The 14131-nt window shown below is 56.8% G+C and overlaps 2 protein-coding genes across 5 annotated transcripts; one reads left to right on the top strand and one right to left on the bottom strand.

Annotated features, from left to right (window-relative positions):
- The first annotated feature begins 7 nt into the window (after positions 1-7).
- TRAPPC2L (trafficking protein particle complex subunit 2L) lies at positions 8-13134 on the top strand. 4 transcript variants are annotated; one of them, XR_007514561.1, is made up of 6 exons: positions 27-108; positions 2400-2611; positions 3473-3599; positions 3889-3968; positions 4290-4966; positions 13048-13134. XR_007514561.1 is itself a non-coding variant. In XM_049863687.1 (5 exons), the coding sequence occupies exons 1-5, from the start codon at positions 76-78 to the stop codon at positions 4333-4335; spliced, it is 420 nt and encodes a 139-aa protein (XP_049719644.1). In that variant the 5' UTR covers positions 8-75; the 3' UTR covers positions 4336-13006. The 4 variants fall into 4 exon arrangements, 3 of the variants coding, with proteins under 3 accessions (XP_049719644.1, XP_049719643.1, XP_049719646.1); XM_049863687.1 differs by lacking the exon at positions 13048-13134 and having other exon boundaries at positions 8-108; positions 2400-2572; positions 3512-3599; positions 4290-13006; XM_049863686.1 differs by lacking the exon at positions 13048-13134 and having other exon boundaries at positions 4290-13006.
- PABPN1L (PABPN1 like, cytoplasmic) lies at positions 6489-10439 on the bottom strand. Its single transcript, XM_049863774.1, has 7 exons — positions 10185-10439; positions 9437-9578; positions 9095-9162; positions 8454-8560; positions 8235-8322; positions 6979-7093; positions 6489-6604 (listed from the first exon to the last, which is right to left on the bottom strand). The coding sequence occupies exons 1-7, from the start codon at positions 10437-10439 to the stop codon at positions 6489-6491; spliced, it is 891 nt and encodes a 296-aa protein (XP_049719731.1).
- Positions 13135-14131: the final 997 nt, after the last annotated feature.

Below are 14131 nucleotides of genomic sequence, written 5' to 3' on the forward strand. Positions count from 1 at the left end.
GCGGGGCTTGGGCCTGACGCCAGACAGGCGCGCGGGGTCACGTGATGCGGCCGCCGGGCTGCCGGGCCTCCCAAAATGGCGGTGTGCGTCGCAGTGATCGCCAAGGAGGTGCGTACGGCGGGGCCGGGCGGGGGGCCGCGGTTTCTCTCCCGTTCCCGCCCGGCGCTCTCCGCGGCCCGCGGCAGAGTGCCCAGGTCAGAGCGCCCGGGTCTGCGGGCCCCCTGTCCAGGCCCCCCTTTTTTCTCGCTTCTCCGCCGTCTTTCTCCTTCCCTGGCTCTGCAGAATTCCTTAAGAAACGGACCAGAGGAGTCCGTCGCCAAGCGGAGGCGCTCAGAGGGCGTTCTCGGAGAAGTGCCGCCCAGCATGCCACCAGCACCTTCCTCAGCTGCAGACTCGCAGTCTTTCTCGGGCGCCCCACAGGCACCGGGCCTTCTCCCGGATCTTCCCTCCGGTACTCGGCTGGGAACCCAGGAGGGGCTGTGACGGCTGTCGCCCCCTCACCCATCCATCGGCAAGTTCTGTTGACGCTTGCTGCCGAATATATGGCCGGCTTTCCACTTCTCTGCATCTCAGCCAGCACACCCTCTAACTCAACTGCCACAGCCTGGTCACACGCTGCCCGCCTCTCCTGCCATCTCTTCTCCACACTGCAGCCAGGATGCTGTTCTTCAAACACATCACATCGAGCCCCGCCTCTGCCTACAATACCTTTAAAAACCTTTACGTCTGAGTAACCCCGTTTACAGGATCCTCCTCTTCAGACTCTCTCCAGCCTCCACCCCCTTCCCTGGCTAACAAACACTTCATTTCCCCTAGAAAGCTTGTTTTGAATTCTAAACTGAGCGTAGGAGCCCTGGTGGCACAGTGGTTGAGTGTTCTGCTGCTAAGCTAAAGGTCAGCGGTTTGAACCCACCCAGCGCCTCCTCTGAGAAAGATGTGGCACTCAGCTTCCGTAAAAATTACAGCCTTGGAAGCCCTATTTGTTGTTGTTGTTAGGTGCCTTCGAGTCGGTTCCGACTCAGCGACCCTTTGCACAACAGAAGGAAACACTGCCCAGTCATGAGCCATCCTTACAATTGTTATGCTTGAGCACATTGTTGCAGCCACTGTGTCAATCCACCTCATTGAGGGTCTTCCTCTTTTCCGCTGACCCTGTACTCTGCCAAGCATGATGTCCTTCTCCAGGGACTGATCCCTCCTGATAACATGTCCGGAGTATGTAAGACGCAGTCTCGCCATCCTTGCCTCTAAGGAGCATTCTGGTCGCACTTCTTCCAAGACAGATTTGCTTGTTCTTTTGGCAGTCCATGGGTATATTCAATATTCTTTGCCAACACTACAATTCAAAGGCTTCAATTCTTCTTCGGTCTTCCTTGTCATTGTCCAGCTCTCACATGCATATGATGAGATTGAAAATACCATGGCTTGAGTCAGGCCCTATAGAGCAGTTTTACTCTGTCGTACAGGGTTACTATGAGTTGGAATCCACAGCAGTGGGTTTGGGCTTTGACCCCAGGGTAATAAGAGAGGCCCAGAGGGGAGCCCTCACCCTGGCTGTGCTTGCCCCCAGAAGGTTGCCGTGAGTTGGAATCCACTTGACGGCAATGGGTTTAGTAACTGAGCGGGGCAGCTGTCCACTCGCTCCTAATCACACAACCATTGGCGTCCTTCCCAGAATCTTCCATAGGACCAGGTTCGAGGAGGCAGGCCCCTCAGAACTGTCACTACTCTACACAGCTGCCCAGTGGCTGCCCTCCAAGCATGTGCTCGGCCTGTTATTGTTTACAGCTCATTGACTGTGTCCTTCACCAGACTGTAAACCCCATTAGGGTGCGGTGTCCTGTTCACTGTTGGTTGCAGTGCCTGATGCTGAACAGACAGGATGTGAAGGGTTGTGGCATGCCCTGTGGGAGCAAGGGAAGATACTCACTGCAGCTAAAACCTGAGGGGTTTAATAAAGGGTTTACTGGGTGCTTTTGCAAAGGTGCCGCACTTGGCAGTAGATGACATATTGGGGAACAGCAGATATTTCTTGTGCCCAGAGGAGGTACGGGGGGTGGGGGTTGAGGCAGAGTAGACTTCAGAAAAGTGAAGTGGCAGGTGCACAGTGATGGCTGAACTCAAACCCGTTTTTTGAAGTCAGCTTTTCTGTCCATCCTATTGAAGTCCCTTTGCAGACAGTAGAGCTGATCCCCTGAAGCTGACACCTATAGTAGCATGGTGACTTAAGCAGCAGTTTCAGAGAGAGTGAGCTTAGTCCCCTGCTCGCTCCAAGACACAGGCGCGCAGTTGTTGGTTTTGTTTGCTCATCCTCGTGAGTGCTCTGTCATGTTGTTTTCATAGTGTGGGTGTGTAGAGTGGATTTTTGTCACCTCAGCAACCCTCATCCTTTCTTGCAGAATTATCCCCTCTACATTCGCAGCGTCCCCACTGAGAATGAGCTGAAGTTCCACTATATGGTGCACACGTCACTGGACGTGGTGGATGAGAAGATCTCAGCACTGGGGAAGGCCCTTGTAGACCAGAGGGAACTCTACCTGGGCCTGCTGTACCCCACTGAGGACCACAAGGTGTATCCTCTCATGCTCACCAGGGCAGAGGAGGCCCACAAGTCAGTGCTTCACGGGCTGCGGGACTTTATGTCTGGGGTTTCCATCTGCAGTTGCAGGGCTTGTTTTTGGCTCAGATAATCTTGAAATGCTTTTGATAACATCCCTTGAAAGAAAACCTGAGGGCTCTCAGCTAACCAGGGAATTAGGACCATTAGACGCTAATTGAGGCCTCACAGTCTTTTCCCTTGATTGGAAGAATAATTTGGGGAAAGTAAGGCTTAGAATTATTTGGAGAATTTGACAGTATACATGCATCCCTTAAACTGATTCTTAGAGGAAGCTTGGGCTCCTGCTTCTTTATTGCAAGGATTTCTTTCTGAGCTTTTTCAGTGGGGCCTCCACCTTTAAGCAAGGGGGAATTATGTAATTTATCTTTGTCTTAGGTCCAGCCCCACAATCAACTGTGTCATCTGAGCAGTCCCTGAGACCCAGGGAGTTCACAGTAGGGGTTCTTATGAGCAGTCCTGTAGCTTGCCCACAGTGATAAAGTAATCTTTAGAGGCTGGGAGACCTTAAGCAGGAGTCTGTTTATTTGCGAAACCACTGGCTTTGCAGTTAAAACTCTGGGACCAGGACCAGTTCAAGAGGGATGGGGCATTCAGGGTACATAGACAGACTGAGGATCTGGGGAGTTGGCCCCCAAGTTTGAATAAGGTGGGGCTTGCTGCCTGCCCCAGGAAGTGTCCAGGACCACACCATGTGGCCTGCATGGCCAGCTTGTGGCACCTTCTATGATTCAGGGCTGTCACATTTTCCTAATGCGGTTTTGCCATGGTGCCACAGAGGGGCATGGACAAGCGGGCCTCCTGGTGCTCACTGTCCCCACGTGGTTGCTGTGTGTTTCATTTACCGTGCAACAGTCCCCGTGCCGAAAGCATGTTCCCTAACCGGATGCTCAGGTATGGCTACGTGACCAACTCCAAGGTGAAGTTTGTGATGGTGGTGGACGCCTCCAACACAGCGTTGCGGGACAACGAGATCCGCAGTGTAAGCACTGGGTGGGGAGGCCTTCAGCCAGGGTCTTTCTCTTTGTGACACTTCTGGTTTTGCAGTTAAAACTCCAGACCAAGACCAATTCAAGGGGGACGAGGCATTCTGGGCACACAGACTGAGGGTCTGGGGGAGTCGGCTCCCTGAGTTTAAATTGGGTGGGGCTTGCTGCCTGCCAGGCATGGGTGTGCTTTGTGTGTTTTGTTTTATTTCCTCATTCTGCAATGTTTTAGGTACTGAGAAGAGTGTATGTGTGAATTAAAACCATCGTTGGGTCTCTTCTCAGATGTTCCGGAAGCTGCATAATTCCTACACAGACGTCATGTGCAATCCATTCTACAACCCTGGGGACCGCATTCAATCAAGGTGGGCATAAGTCAGACAGAAGGGGAGCTAGGGGGTGGCATGGGAGGTGGAGCCTCCCACTTAGTGTCTCAGGTGCAGCCAGTAGGCACCTGGATACCTCCACAGACCCCAGTGGTGTCCTCACACAGGGACAGGAGCCGTCAGAGAGGAAACATCCTCCTGTCACCAGCCCAGCCTGCTGACTTGGTCTTTTACATTGACCTTGGCTGTTAGGACATGCCATTGCAGGCATCTTCCAAATGGCCCTGAAATAAGCACAGATTGACTATGGGGATGTCACAGAGAGCCTGTCCTCCCCTGACTGCCCATTCTTCCTTGCAGGGCCTTTGACAGCATGGTGACGTCCATGATGATCCAGGTCTGCTGAGTGAGGCCTCGCTGCTGTTGGTCAGAAACACACCTGTACATATTGTATCATGAGATGTGTATGTGCTGCCCCTAGCCTCTCCCGAGAAACGTGCCTGCAGCCAGACTGAAGCCTCCTGGATGTGGATCACTAAAGGTCATGTGAAGTCAGACTTGGAGTTTTCCTTCCAGGTCAATAGAGGGATGAGGACAGAGGCAGGCGGTACACATGGCAGGAAGCCACTATCCCCACTGGGCGTTGGGGGCAGGGAGACCCTAGAAGAGGGGTGCGGATGGCTGGAGCTGTGACCGCAGAGCATGGGCTCTGGTGAGGTGTGGGAGCAGGAGTACATGGGCGGCCTTCTGAGCCAAGTGCCAGTGGGGTGGGTGGAGGCCAGATCTAGGGGTTTGCAGAGGGGATGGCATGGCCATGCACTGTTCCACTCCAGGTGAGGCTTGGCCTCTTCCAGTTGGGTTGGCAGACATCTGAAGGCTCATCTGCACTTGGCCCCTGTTGCCTCAGCCCCTCTGTACAGGCCACACCATGCCCAGAGCCCTGTGACTGGGCCATTCAACAGGCCACCGCCATCTGCTTCCTGAACACCTCAGTGTGCAGAGCTGGAAAGGACTGAGTGACCCCTTCCTGCTTACATGTAAGGGCTCAAGCTTGAGACAGGGGCTAGGAGATGGGTCACTGCAGCCATGCTGCCAGTCCCTGGTGGGCTGCTTTGGGGTTAAAAGGATCCGCTGGTGTAACTGGGTTTCCTCACTCTGTACCCCTAGAAACTTGCTCAGTCACGAGTCCAACTGACCCCACGATTGAGAGATTGCAACTTCTCATTGGGGTCGATCAGCCCAGATCGTAGCTCTCTTTGTCTCCTGTCCACCTTGGACATCCCCCAGTTGAACTCAGCGGTGGGCATGTGGGGTCCGTGCACACCAGAAACCGCTCCTGGCCTCTTCTAGCTTCTGTGTCTCCTGGCATTCCTGGGCTTATGGCCACATCACCCTAGTCTCTGCCTCCCTCACATGCCCTTTTCCTTTGTGTGTCTCTTTGTCTCTTGTCATCCAGGATGATCTCATCTTGAGACCCTTCACTTAGTGATATTTACAAAGACCCTTTTTCCCAGTAAGGCCACACTTGTGGGTTCCAGGGGTCAGGATGTGAATGCATTTTGGGGGACCACCATTCAACCCACCACGAGGGCTAACGTTGACCCAAAGTCACAAGGGCAGGTGAATCTGGCTGCGTGAGGGCGTCCGATGAACGTAGATGGGGAACAAGTGGGGTGCCACCCATCCCTAGAGAATGGCTGCCCTAGCCTCATGGTGGAGGAGGGGGCTGAGGTCTCTGGCCCCAGTATCCATGATGATGTTCAAGATGGCCTGGGGTGGATACCAGCCTGCCTGTGAGGTGAAGCTTGGCACAGCCCCATCCAGGGTGTGAGGAATTAATAATAATGAGAAGGGTTGCTCCAGAAAAACCCAGATAGCGATGTTATTAGTAGTTATTTAATGCCAGAAACAAAAGTGCTTGTACCACGGCAAACTTTCAACTGGGGCGGGGCGGGGGGCAGGACAGCTTGTCTTTGACACTGGGCAGGGGTGGAGTATGTGGACTCAGAGGCCAGCAGACCCTGCACCTGCCCCAGGCGCCTGGGTCCTGTACACGGCCCCAGCCCCGACCGTTGACTGTTGGTGGTCAGGCGTGTAGGACTCAGTTCACCCTGACCCAGGGCCACACCCACTGGCACTTCTGTCTGTGGAGTCTGTACCTGAGGAGGACAGTGACTGTGTGTCCAAGATCAGGGGATAAAAGACAGACCTGGTGTCATATGCTTTTAAAATTATTCAAATTTAATAATTTATGCTTTACCATTAAGACACAACATACATTTCTGTTTTCTTTAAAATGAGTTGAAAACTCCTGAGAACACCACTGCCCACCTGCCTAGAGCTTGCCCTGTGCTACCTGCTGAGGCCCGGTGTGGCAGTCCCTGTCAGGCCCCTACTGTGCCATGGTCTGTGTGTGGCCCAGCCTTGGGCCTCAGGCTGCTGTGGGAGGCTGTCCCCCCACCCCAGTGACAGGACAGCAGTTCTTGGGGAACCCCAACCTCCCTCATCTACCTCTGTGTCCCCACATAGCTCCCCAGACCCGCCAAGCTCCCAGCCCTTCTAGAGTAAGAGGTCCCTCCTGTGCTGAGCTGCCTGTTCCTGCCCCAGCCCTGCTCGAAAAGTCCGGTGCTCCCAGTCAGTAGGGTGAGAACCACGGGGAGAGTCTTCCACGCCCCCTGTGCAGAGAAAACAGCACAGTCAGGGCCTTCACGGGGCAGAGAAACCCCAGGACCATGGGAGCCATGTCATTGTCAGGTCACAGGCAGGGGCACAGCCAGCACTTCGGGGCCTTTGGAAGAACAGGAAAAGGTGGCCCTCTTTAGCAGATCATTGCAAACAAGCCCTATGAGCTGATGCAACATCCTGGGCCTGACTCGGGCTCTCTGCCAGGTGCGCCCTGTGTGGGACAGCAGCTGCTGAACCAGAGCTGCAGTAGTCGAGGCCCTGGCTGATGCAGAGAACTGAGCAGCCCCTAAGGCCCATGGGATCAAACTCCAGGAAACTTCCACTCGGGCCCAGGCCCCTGCTGGGTGGCCCAGCCTCCACTCACCGGTTTGGCCCTCGGGGTCTGAATTTAGGCCCACCCTGGAGGCTGCTTCGGTAGAATGCACCCCCTCTGGCACTTGGGTGTCCCCGTAGGCCGCCTCGATCTGTAGAGCTGATCCCTGGGAAGTTAGTCCTTTTGGGCTGCACCTGGGACAGAAGGCTGCATCAGGCCAAGGGGGACACATGCATCACTCCCTGTTCAAACCCCTCCCCCTCCCAGCCAGGGCAGCCTAAATCCAACCCTGCCTAGAGCCCAGGGTCAGTGTTGCCTCTAGGAAGTCTTCTTGGGTTACCTTGCTGTCCTGTGCAAAGACCAGGGCTTCAAACCCTGCTGAGAATTTGCATTTCTAACAGGTTCCCAGGCGATGCTAATGCTACTGGTTAGGGACCAATTCTGGGAACCACTACGAAAGCAGTGGTTCTCAAAATTTATTATATGTAAGAATCACCTGGGAATTTTGTTAAACTGTAGATTCTGATTCAGTATACCTGTGGTGGAAATGCAAATTCTTAGCAGGGGTTCAGACTGGAACGAACTGGTTCAAAGCCGTGGCACAGACCCCACCTGCCCACTCTGAGGCTGGGGTCAGAGCCTCAGTGTTGCACACCCCCACCTCCCCACCCAATAGCAGATACCCTCATGGGCACCTCAGATCAGGGTGGGTCCACAGCCAGTAAGCTGGCTCCTAGCACCAGTGACTGAGGCAGCTGTCGCCCACACTGCCCAGACCCCCTTGGACAAGGTGCCACACACTAAACGGCCATATCTGCAAACTGAAGCCCCTTTCTCTGAGCCATGGTAATAGGCTTGGCCCAGGCATCCAGACTGCAGCTGCCCAGGGTATGGGGCTGGCCAAGCTGCGTTGGACCCCAGAGTGTGCCCAGAACTTCACATGACCACTGTTAGGCCTAAATGGGGCGGGGGGCAGCCCCTGTCTGTCCACCTTTACCTGCGTACAACCAGGACTATTTCACTGTCGCCAGCTCCTCATGCACAGGGCCTCAGCTCAGGTGGGGACCCTGTGCCTGACGTTTTCCAGCCACCCAGGAACATTGCAGACTGCAAACAGTGGTGGGCTAAGGGTGGCTGCATGTCCTCAGGTCAGTGTGTGGCCTCCCTGTGCCCATCTATCACCCCACCTCGAAGGGGGCTCATGAGTTAACGTGTGCAGAGTAGAGCTGGCCCTCCCACCCCAGCTCCGCAGCCCAAGGCTTGAGCCCAGAGGCAGGTTGACTTTCAGAGCCTGCGGGGACACACACCTTGATGACACGGTCCCGGAAGACACTCTCATCCAGTTTTACGGCAGCCTGGACTGAGGTCGTGGCAGCAAACTCTATGTAGGCGTAGCTGGGGTGGAAGTGGGAGGGTAGGGGAAAGGGGGCAGGGTGAGGGCCTGCCCTGGGCCATCCTGGCCCTAAACCAGGCCCTGCACCCACTCCTCGCACTGCCCAGCCCCTCAGCCTGCACCCCCTACTGACCCCTTGGGGTGTCCGGAGAACTTGTCACACAGGATGGTGACTCGGTGGATCTCACCACAGGGGTTGAAGTAGGCCTCCAGCTCCTCTGCCGTGGCCCCGTAGTCCACCTGCGCACAGGTATTAACACCTGGGCCCTTCTGGGGAGAGGGAGGGACCGCTCCTTTCAGCCCCATCCTTTCTCAGGCACCTCTAGGCCTGGAGGTAGAGAGGGTCAGGACGAACCAAGATGGACAGGATGATAGCCAAGACCCCCAGAGGCAGCCACTCCCTGTGGAAACTCCACGGACTGTGCGGCCCCACATGAGCACTTGGCCGTACAGAGCCTGCATGTGGCTTTTCAAAGCTGGAATTAGTGGCCATCACTTAAGAATTGAGGATATTTCACCAGGAAATCCCCACTTCCAGCTCATGTTGAGGAATCAGAAGGCCTTGAAGGGGCAGTCATCCCCACCCATCAGACCTGCCCTTCCTACACCCTCCACCCTGGGGGCATTCAGGGCTGTAGTCACTACCCCTCATCCTGGCAGCCAGAGGAAGTTCCTTCTTGTTTTACAGGGGTCCCTGGTGGGGCTGCCCAGCCTGGTGGGAGGAGGCGGGGTGAGCCAGTTGAGGGACCTGACCCCACCTCGTGCCCCACTCACGTTGCCCACATAGATGGATCTGTGGTCGACCTCCTCCTTCTCCTGGGGACTCTCCGGGAAGGGGAGACCTGTGAGGACGGGGGCCTCAGGGCAAGTGCTGGGTGCATTTCTTACCCCCTTGAGAGGCACCAGACTTCTGAGGAGTCAAACCTTGGGGCTGTTCTAGAACACCCAGGCCAGACCTGGGGCTCATGGAGACCCCGCATGCTCCTGGGCCAGGCCTTCACCCTCTGGGGATCCCACCCACAGTGCTGTGGGGCAGCCCGCAGCTGGCCTGTTCCCTGGAGTAGGGGAGCCCCCATGCTGGTACCAAGAGCAAGGAGGGAGGCCTGCAGTTCTTACCTGTCTCAGGACTCAGCAGCCCCCCAGCCAGCATAATGCCTGTGCCTTCCTCTCCTGGGATGACACCCTGTATGTTGGGCAGCCCTGGAGGCTCCCCAGCCTGCTCCATGGCCCACAGCTTCAGTCTGATGGCCTCCAGCTCCTGGCAACACAGCACTGAGGCTCTTGACCCCACTGAGGCTTCAGCCAACACAGGTCGGGTATCCAGCTCCTGACCCTGACCCTGCTGTGGCCCTGCCCAACCCCGCAGGGTGCCTAGCTCCTCATGGCCAAGGGTGGGGATGTGGCTGGCTAGCCCCGCAAAGGAGAGAGCTCCACTTGGCCTGTCCTGAGAGTCCCCATCCCCTCAGGGACAGGGCCCTCTTCCTCCAGAACCCACCCAGGTGAGGGAGAAGGGAAAGGTCGGGCTCTCCTTCCTGAGCCCTACCCACCCCAGCACCCAGTTCCCTGAGGATGGACTCAGACCCACAGAGAGGACCCTGGGGGTCTCCAAGGGGACCCCAACTGGGAACACCCCCAGGTCAGAGAGCCTACCCTTCCCCGTAAGCTGATGGGAGGTGGGGCCATGACTCCCCCGGGAGGTGGTAGGCAGTGCCTTCCAATCTTAAGCTAGAGCTGTACCAACTCTCATCCGCCCCAGGGTTGGGGCGGGGGCTCCGAAGCAGGAGAGCCACTGCTTCACATTCCCCCTGGCTCAGCACTCTATGTGACCCAAGGCAGTTGTCACTTGGCCAGGGACGGCTATTACCTGGTCAGGAGCCGGACCCTCGGCCAGGTTCTCCCTCTCTAAGATAGAAAGAGGGAAGCTTGCGTCTTCCTCGTCTTCTTTCTTTGCATCCTCTTTCTTCTCCTCCTCTTTTTTCTCCCCGTGCCCTGGCCCCAGAGGGGGCTTCCCTGTCCCACTCCAGGCCCCCCATCCCTGGGCCTCAGGGTCCAAGGTGGCTCTCTGGAGCCAGGCCTCGGTGGGGGGTGGGAAGAGAGAGCTGCTTGGGAAGGGCCACATGAGCAGGTGAGAGGAGGAGGAGGAGGGTCTGGGCAAGGCCTCCGTGTTGCTTACCTCCACTGCTGGCACCTGCCAGGCCTCTGGAGTCTTAAGCTCTCCCAGGCCAGCTGTTCCCACTTGAACCCTTAAACGCCCTTCCTGGGGGCTGCAAGCTGGGGCTCCAGCCTGGCTTCTCGGTCCTAAGGGGTTAAAGGCCTGTCCCTACTTACCCCCTTCCGCACCCAGACTCCTCCAGGACACTGTGATGGGGCTGAGTGGGGTGTGGGAGAGTGGGGGCTCTCAGGAACTCCTGAGGGCTGTGGAAGCCCACCTGGGGTCATTGACATCAGGCTCGGACGAGTTGTCTCAGTGGGCAGGAGCAGGAACTTGGTTGCTGGCACGTGGGAGTAGAGTGGCTTCCAGGAATAGGTATTTGACAGATTGGGTGGGCAGAGGAAGGGCGAGGGGTTTTGTGAGACCAGGTACACGTGCTCAGATGCAGTTACGGGGCCCTGTGGGCTGGCCCAGGGCTCGATGCTAGGCCCAGAGTTGAGACCAGCAACTTCTGTCCATCCATCTTGACCGCTCACTGTGCCCCATGGGCCTTCCCTACCCCACCCCGACCAGCTCTGAGTTGGGAACCACTTAAATCAAGCTGTGATCGTCTGCTGGGTCTCAAGGGGATTCCTTAGGGAGCCTGAGGGATGTGTTGTTAATGGCAGAGTTATGTGCAAATAGGCCGTGGGTATTTGCGGGCCTCAAGAAAAAGTACCCCCTCTCCAGTACTGCTCAGGTTTGCTGCTCCTTTGTCTCTTCTCTGATGGTCATCTTCTGACTCGTCCCTCTATGTCAACCTCGTCCTCTCCAGTCCATCTGTGTGCAAATGTGTGCCCTAACCGTGTGTCCAACCTCAGTGTGTCCAGCTCAGTCTCCTTGGCTATTCCTCTCACTGGACAGAGAAGCCAGCACCCCACCCGTAGGCCCTGCTGTGTGGGACACAGTGCCTGTGTTTTGACTCATGTCAGTTCATAAGGGACCCCTTCTGGCATGTCTGCCCACCAGCCATTTAGGGGACAGGGCCCTGCTCCAAACTGCAGCCCCAAGCAGCTCCTGCTTTGTGAGTCCCCCCACCCGGCCATAGCCAATTAGTCCAAGTTGGGCCAATTGGAGACTCTTCCCTGGGAATTTGGAATTGGGGGAACAGAGAGGGAGGGGTTATAGGCCTGATGGAACTGTTCCTCATAACCTGGAAGCTGGGGCAGCCATCTTCCTCTCATCTGGGGTCTGAGTGTACAGAGGGTGAGGATGAGGCAGGTGGGTCCTGGATGGTGGGAGATGCCCTTCCAGCCCCAGGGAAGCCAGCAAAACCCCGCTGGGGTCCAGAGAAGCCCATCCCCAAAGAGGCTGACCTAGCATCTACGCCTTGCCCCCTGGTACTGCGAAGAAAGGGCTCTGCTGGGCCACCCCAAATAGCCAGGAAAAGGTGAAATTTCAGTCTGAGTCCACATGGGGCATCCCTGCCTCCACGCCCTTTCTACACAGGCCTTCTGGCTACAGCATCCCACTCAGCTTGAATTTCCACCATCCATATGTGTTATGTGAGCACAACTCCAGGGCCCCAATCCCCGTTGTGGTCTGTGCCACTGCTTCCAGGCAGCCTGCCTGGATTGCTCTTCCAATCCTTGAGTTACCGTGGTGTTACTGTGGTGCCTAGACCTGCTTTGGGTAAGTTACTCATCCCAGGGCACCCCTAGCCAACCAGAAGTGCCTCAAGAGCAGAACCTGCAACGGTCTACCTGCACCGAGTTCAGGACCTCGGCTGAGGATGACTAGACAAGCTTAGGGCAGCCACTGTCAGTCTTGGGCCTCCTGGGCTGATGGCCTTGGGCCCAGCTCCCCGGGCCCCCATGCCCGGCCTCTGCAATGGAAACACGGTGTCATGCCCTCTCTATCCTGAGTCTGCTGACACACAGGCTCATCTGGGGTCCCAGCCAAGTGCCTGGCATGGGGACAGGCTCGCCCCCTCCCAGCCTTTCAAATGACGCCTTCAGAATACACCATGTTCCAAGCCTGTTCCAGCCCATTCCTCCCACCCTGTCACAGGGAGCTTGAGGTCCCACACCTGGTTCTGGGCAGCCCCTGCCTGCCCCTGGGCACCCCGACAGCCATACCGTGGCTCCTTGGGGCACGAGGAGACCCTCCCATCCATGCTCACCCTCATGGTATGAGGTCTGGTGGGATGAGGTTCCAAGACCACCTGGAGCCAACAGACACATTCAGGGCACTTGGGGTCAGCAGGGTCTCTCTGGGCTCAGAGGTTGTCCAGACCTCCAAGGGCACAACTTTTGAGGTGCCCCCAACAGCCGGGAACCGCAGGAGGAGGAGACACCCCCCCGTCCTCTCCACACCCTGATACAATGCCCCAGGTCTGCCTGTCTGTCTGCTGTCTGTCTCCCTGCTGCCAGAGCACAAACCCCACAAGGACAGGGGCTAGTCTCTCCAATGTGGGCAGGGGTCCACGTTGAGTCACCCGGAAGCCAAGGAGGGGCAGAGCCACATGATGGTCAAGTTTGCTTTATTACACGGATACAGGATTAACCGACGCAACCTGAATCATCATGTCTTACAGCGTCCACAGGTCACAGGACAGAACACCAGAGGGGGACACGAGGGGGGGGCATGCCACGGTCCCCACACAGTGCCCAGGTCGGGGCTGACAACGGCAGGAGTGTGGGCTTCGTGCTTCAAAAATCCCTTTACAGGAACACAACCCAACATCTCGGTTCAACTCCTTTGGGGGAAATAAAAAAGAAGTGGAATTGGAAAATAAATGCGCTCCCTGTCCGCGTATGCCTCTGGCCCAGTTCCCATTGGCCCAAACCCTGGGCTGAGGAGGACTGCAGTGGGTGAGCTGGAGGCTGCCTGGCTGGGTCCCCTTGTCCAGGTGGGGAGCAAGGGGTGATGACGCCTTCATTTTGGTAATCCAGCTAGTGCCCCGATACTTATTTACTATAACGTGGGCTCTTTGGGAAGGTATCCCAGGGCCAGCTGAACTGAAGTGAAAAGAACAAAGTATGCAAGATGGAGTTTTCTGGAACTTTGGGGGAACAGTACAGGTGTTGTCACAGACAACCAGCTCCCCCAGGGAGGTGTCCAGAGGGGCAGACAGACCTCCAGGAGGCTAGCTCCACTGTTTTTTCCCCTCTGCCCTCACCTTCTTTTCTGCCAACGTGCACGTAGCCAAGAGGGGGTCTTGCTCCAGCACCACTTCAGAATAGGACCCACCACAGTGTGGAGGGCAGTGCGGGTGGACAGGAGCTCCGGGTTGAGGGGGGTGCTTCAGGGAGCCTGTGGCTGGGCCTCTGGGGGTTCCGGGACCACTCACACCTTCAGCCCAGTTCAGCCTGGGTGGAATTCTGTTCCTGGATGGACCCCATTTCAGATGTGTAGGGCTTACCTCCAGCCACCTGGGACCCCAGGGAGGAGGACTGAGGTGAGGCTGACCAGGAGCACCCCTCAGCAAGGAGTGGGCGCCAGGCCAGGGTGTCGGGGGTCACTGGCTTCTTTCCCAAGGTGGTGGGGAAAGAAGCCAGTGACCCCTGGCACCCCGGGAGGTGACCCCTGGAGCCAAGAGGGAGAGGACAGGCCCTGCCCTGCAGTTCACTCTGACCAGGGAATGTGCTCACCATGCCGGCAGCCTGTCAGACCCTGAG

This window comes from Elephas maximus, chromosome 21 (genome assembly GCF_024166365.1).
Source record: "Elephas maximus indicus isolate mEleMax1 chromosome 21, mEleMax1 primary haplotype, whole genome shotgun sequence".
Classification (NCBI taxonomy): domain Eukaryota; kingdom Metazoa; phylum Chordata; class Mammalia; order Proboscidea; family Elephantidae; genus Elephas; species Elephas maximus.

Coding starts and splice junctions, on each gene's coding strand:
- TRAPPC2L (XM_049863686.1), top strand. CDS start 76: ATGGCGGTGTGCGTCGCAGTGATCGCCAAGGAG. Junction 3,600..3,888: donor GGGACAACGAGATCCGCAGT/GTAAGCACTGGG, acceptor GTCTCTTCTCAG/ATGTTCCGGAAGCTGCATAA. Junction 3,969..4,289: donor GGGGACCGCATTCAATCAAG/GTGGGCATAAGT, acceptor TCTTCCTTGCAG/GGCCTTTGACAGCATGGTGA.
- PABPN1L (XM_049863774.1), bottom strand. CDS start 10,439: ATGTGGCCCTTCCCAAGCAGCTCTCTCTTCCCACCCCCCACCGAGGCC. Junction 9,579..10,184: donor AGGGTCCGGCTCCTGACCAG/GTAATAGCCGTC, acceptor CTGTGTTGCCAG/GAGCTGGAGGCCATCAGACT. Junction 8,323..8,453: donor TTCTCCGGACACCCCAAGGG/GTCAGTAGGGGG, acceptor CTTCCACCCCAG/CTACGCCTACATAGAGTTTG.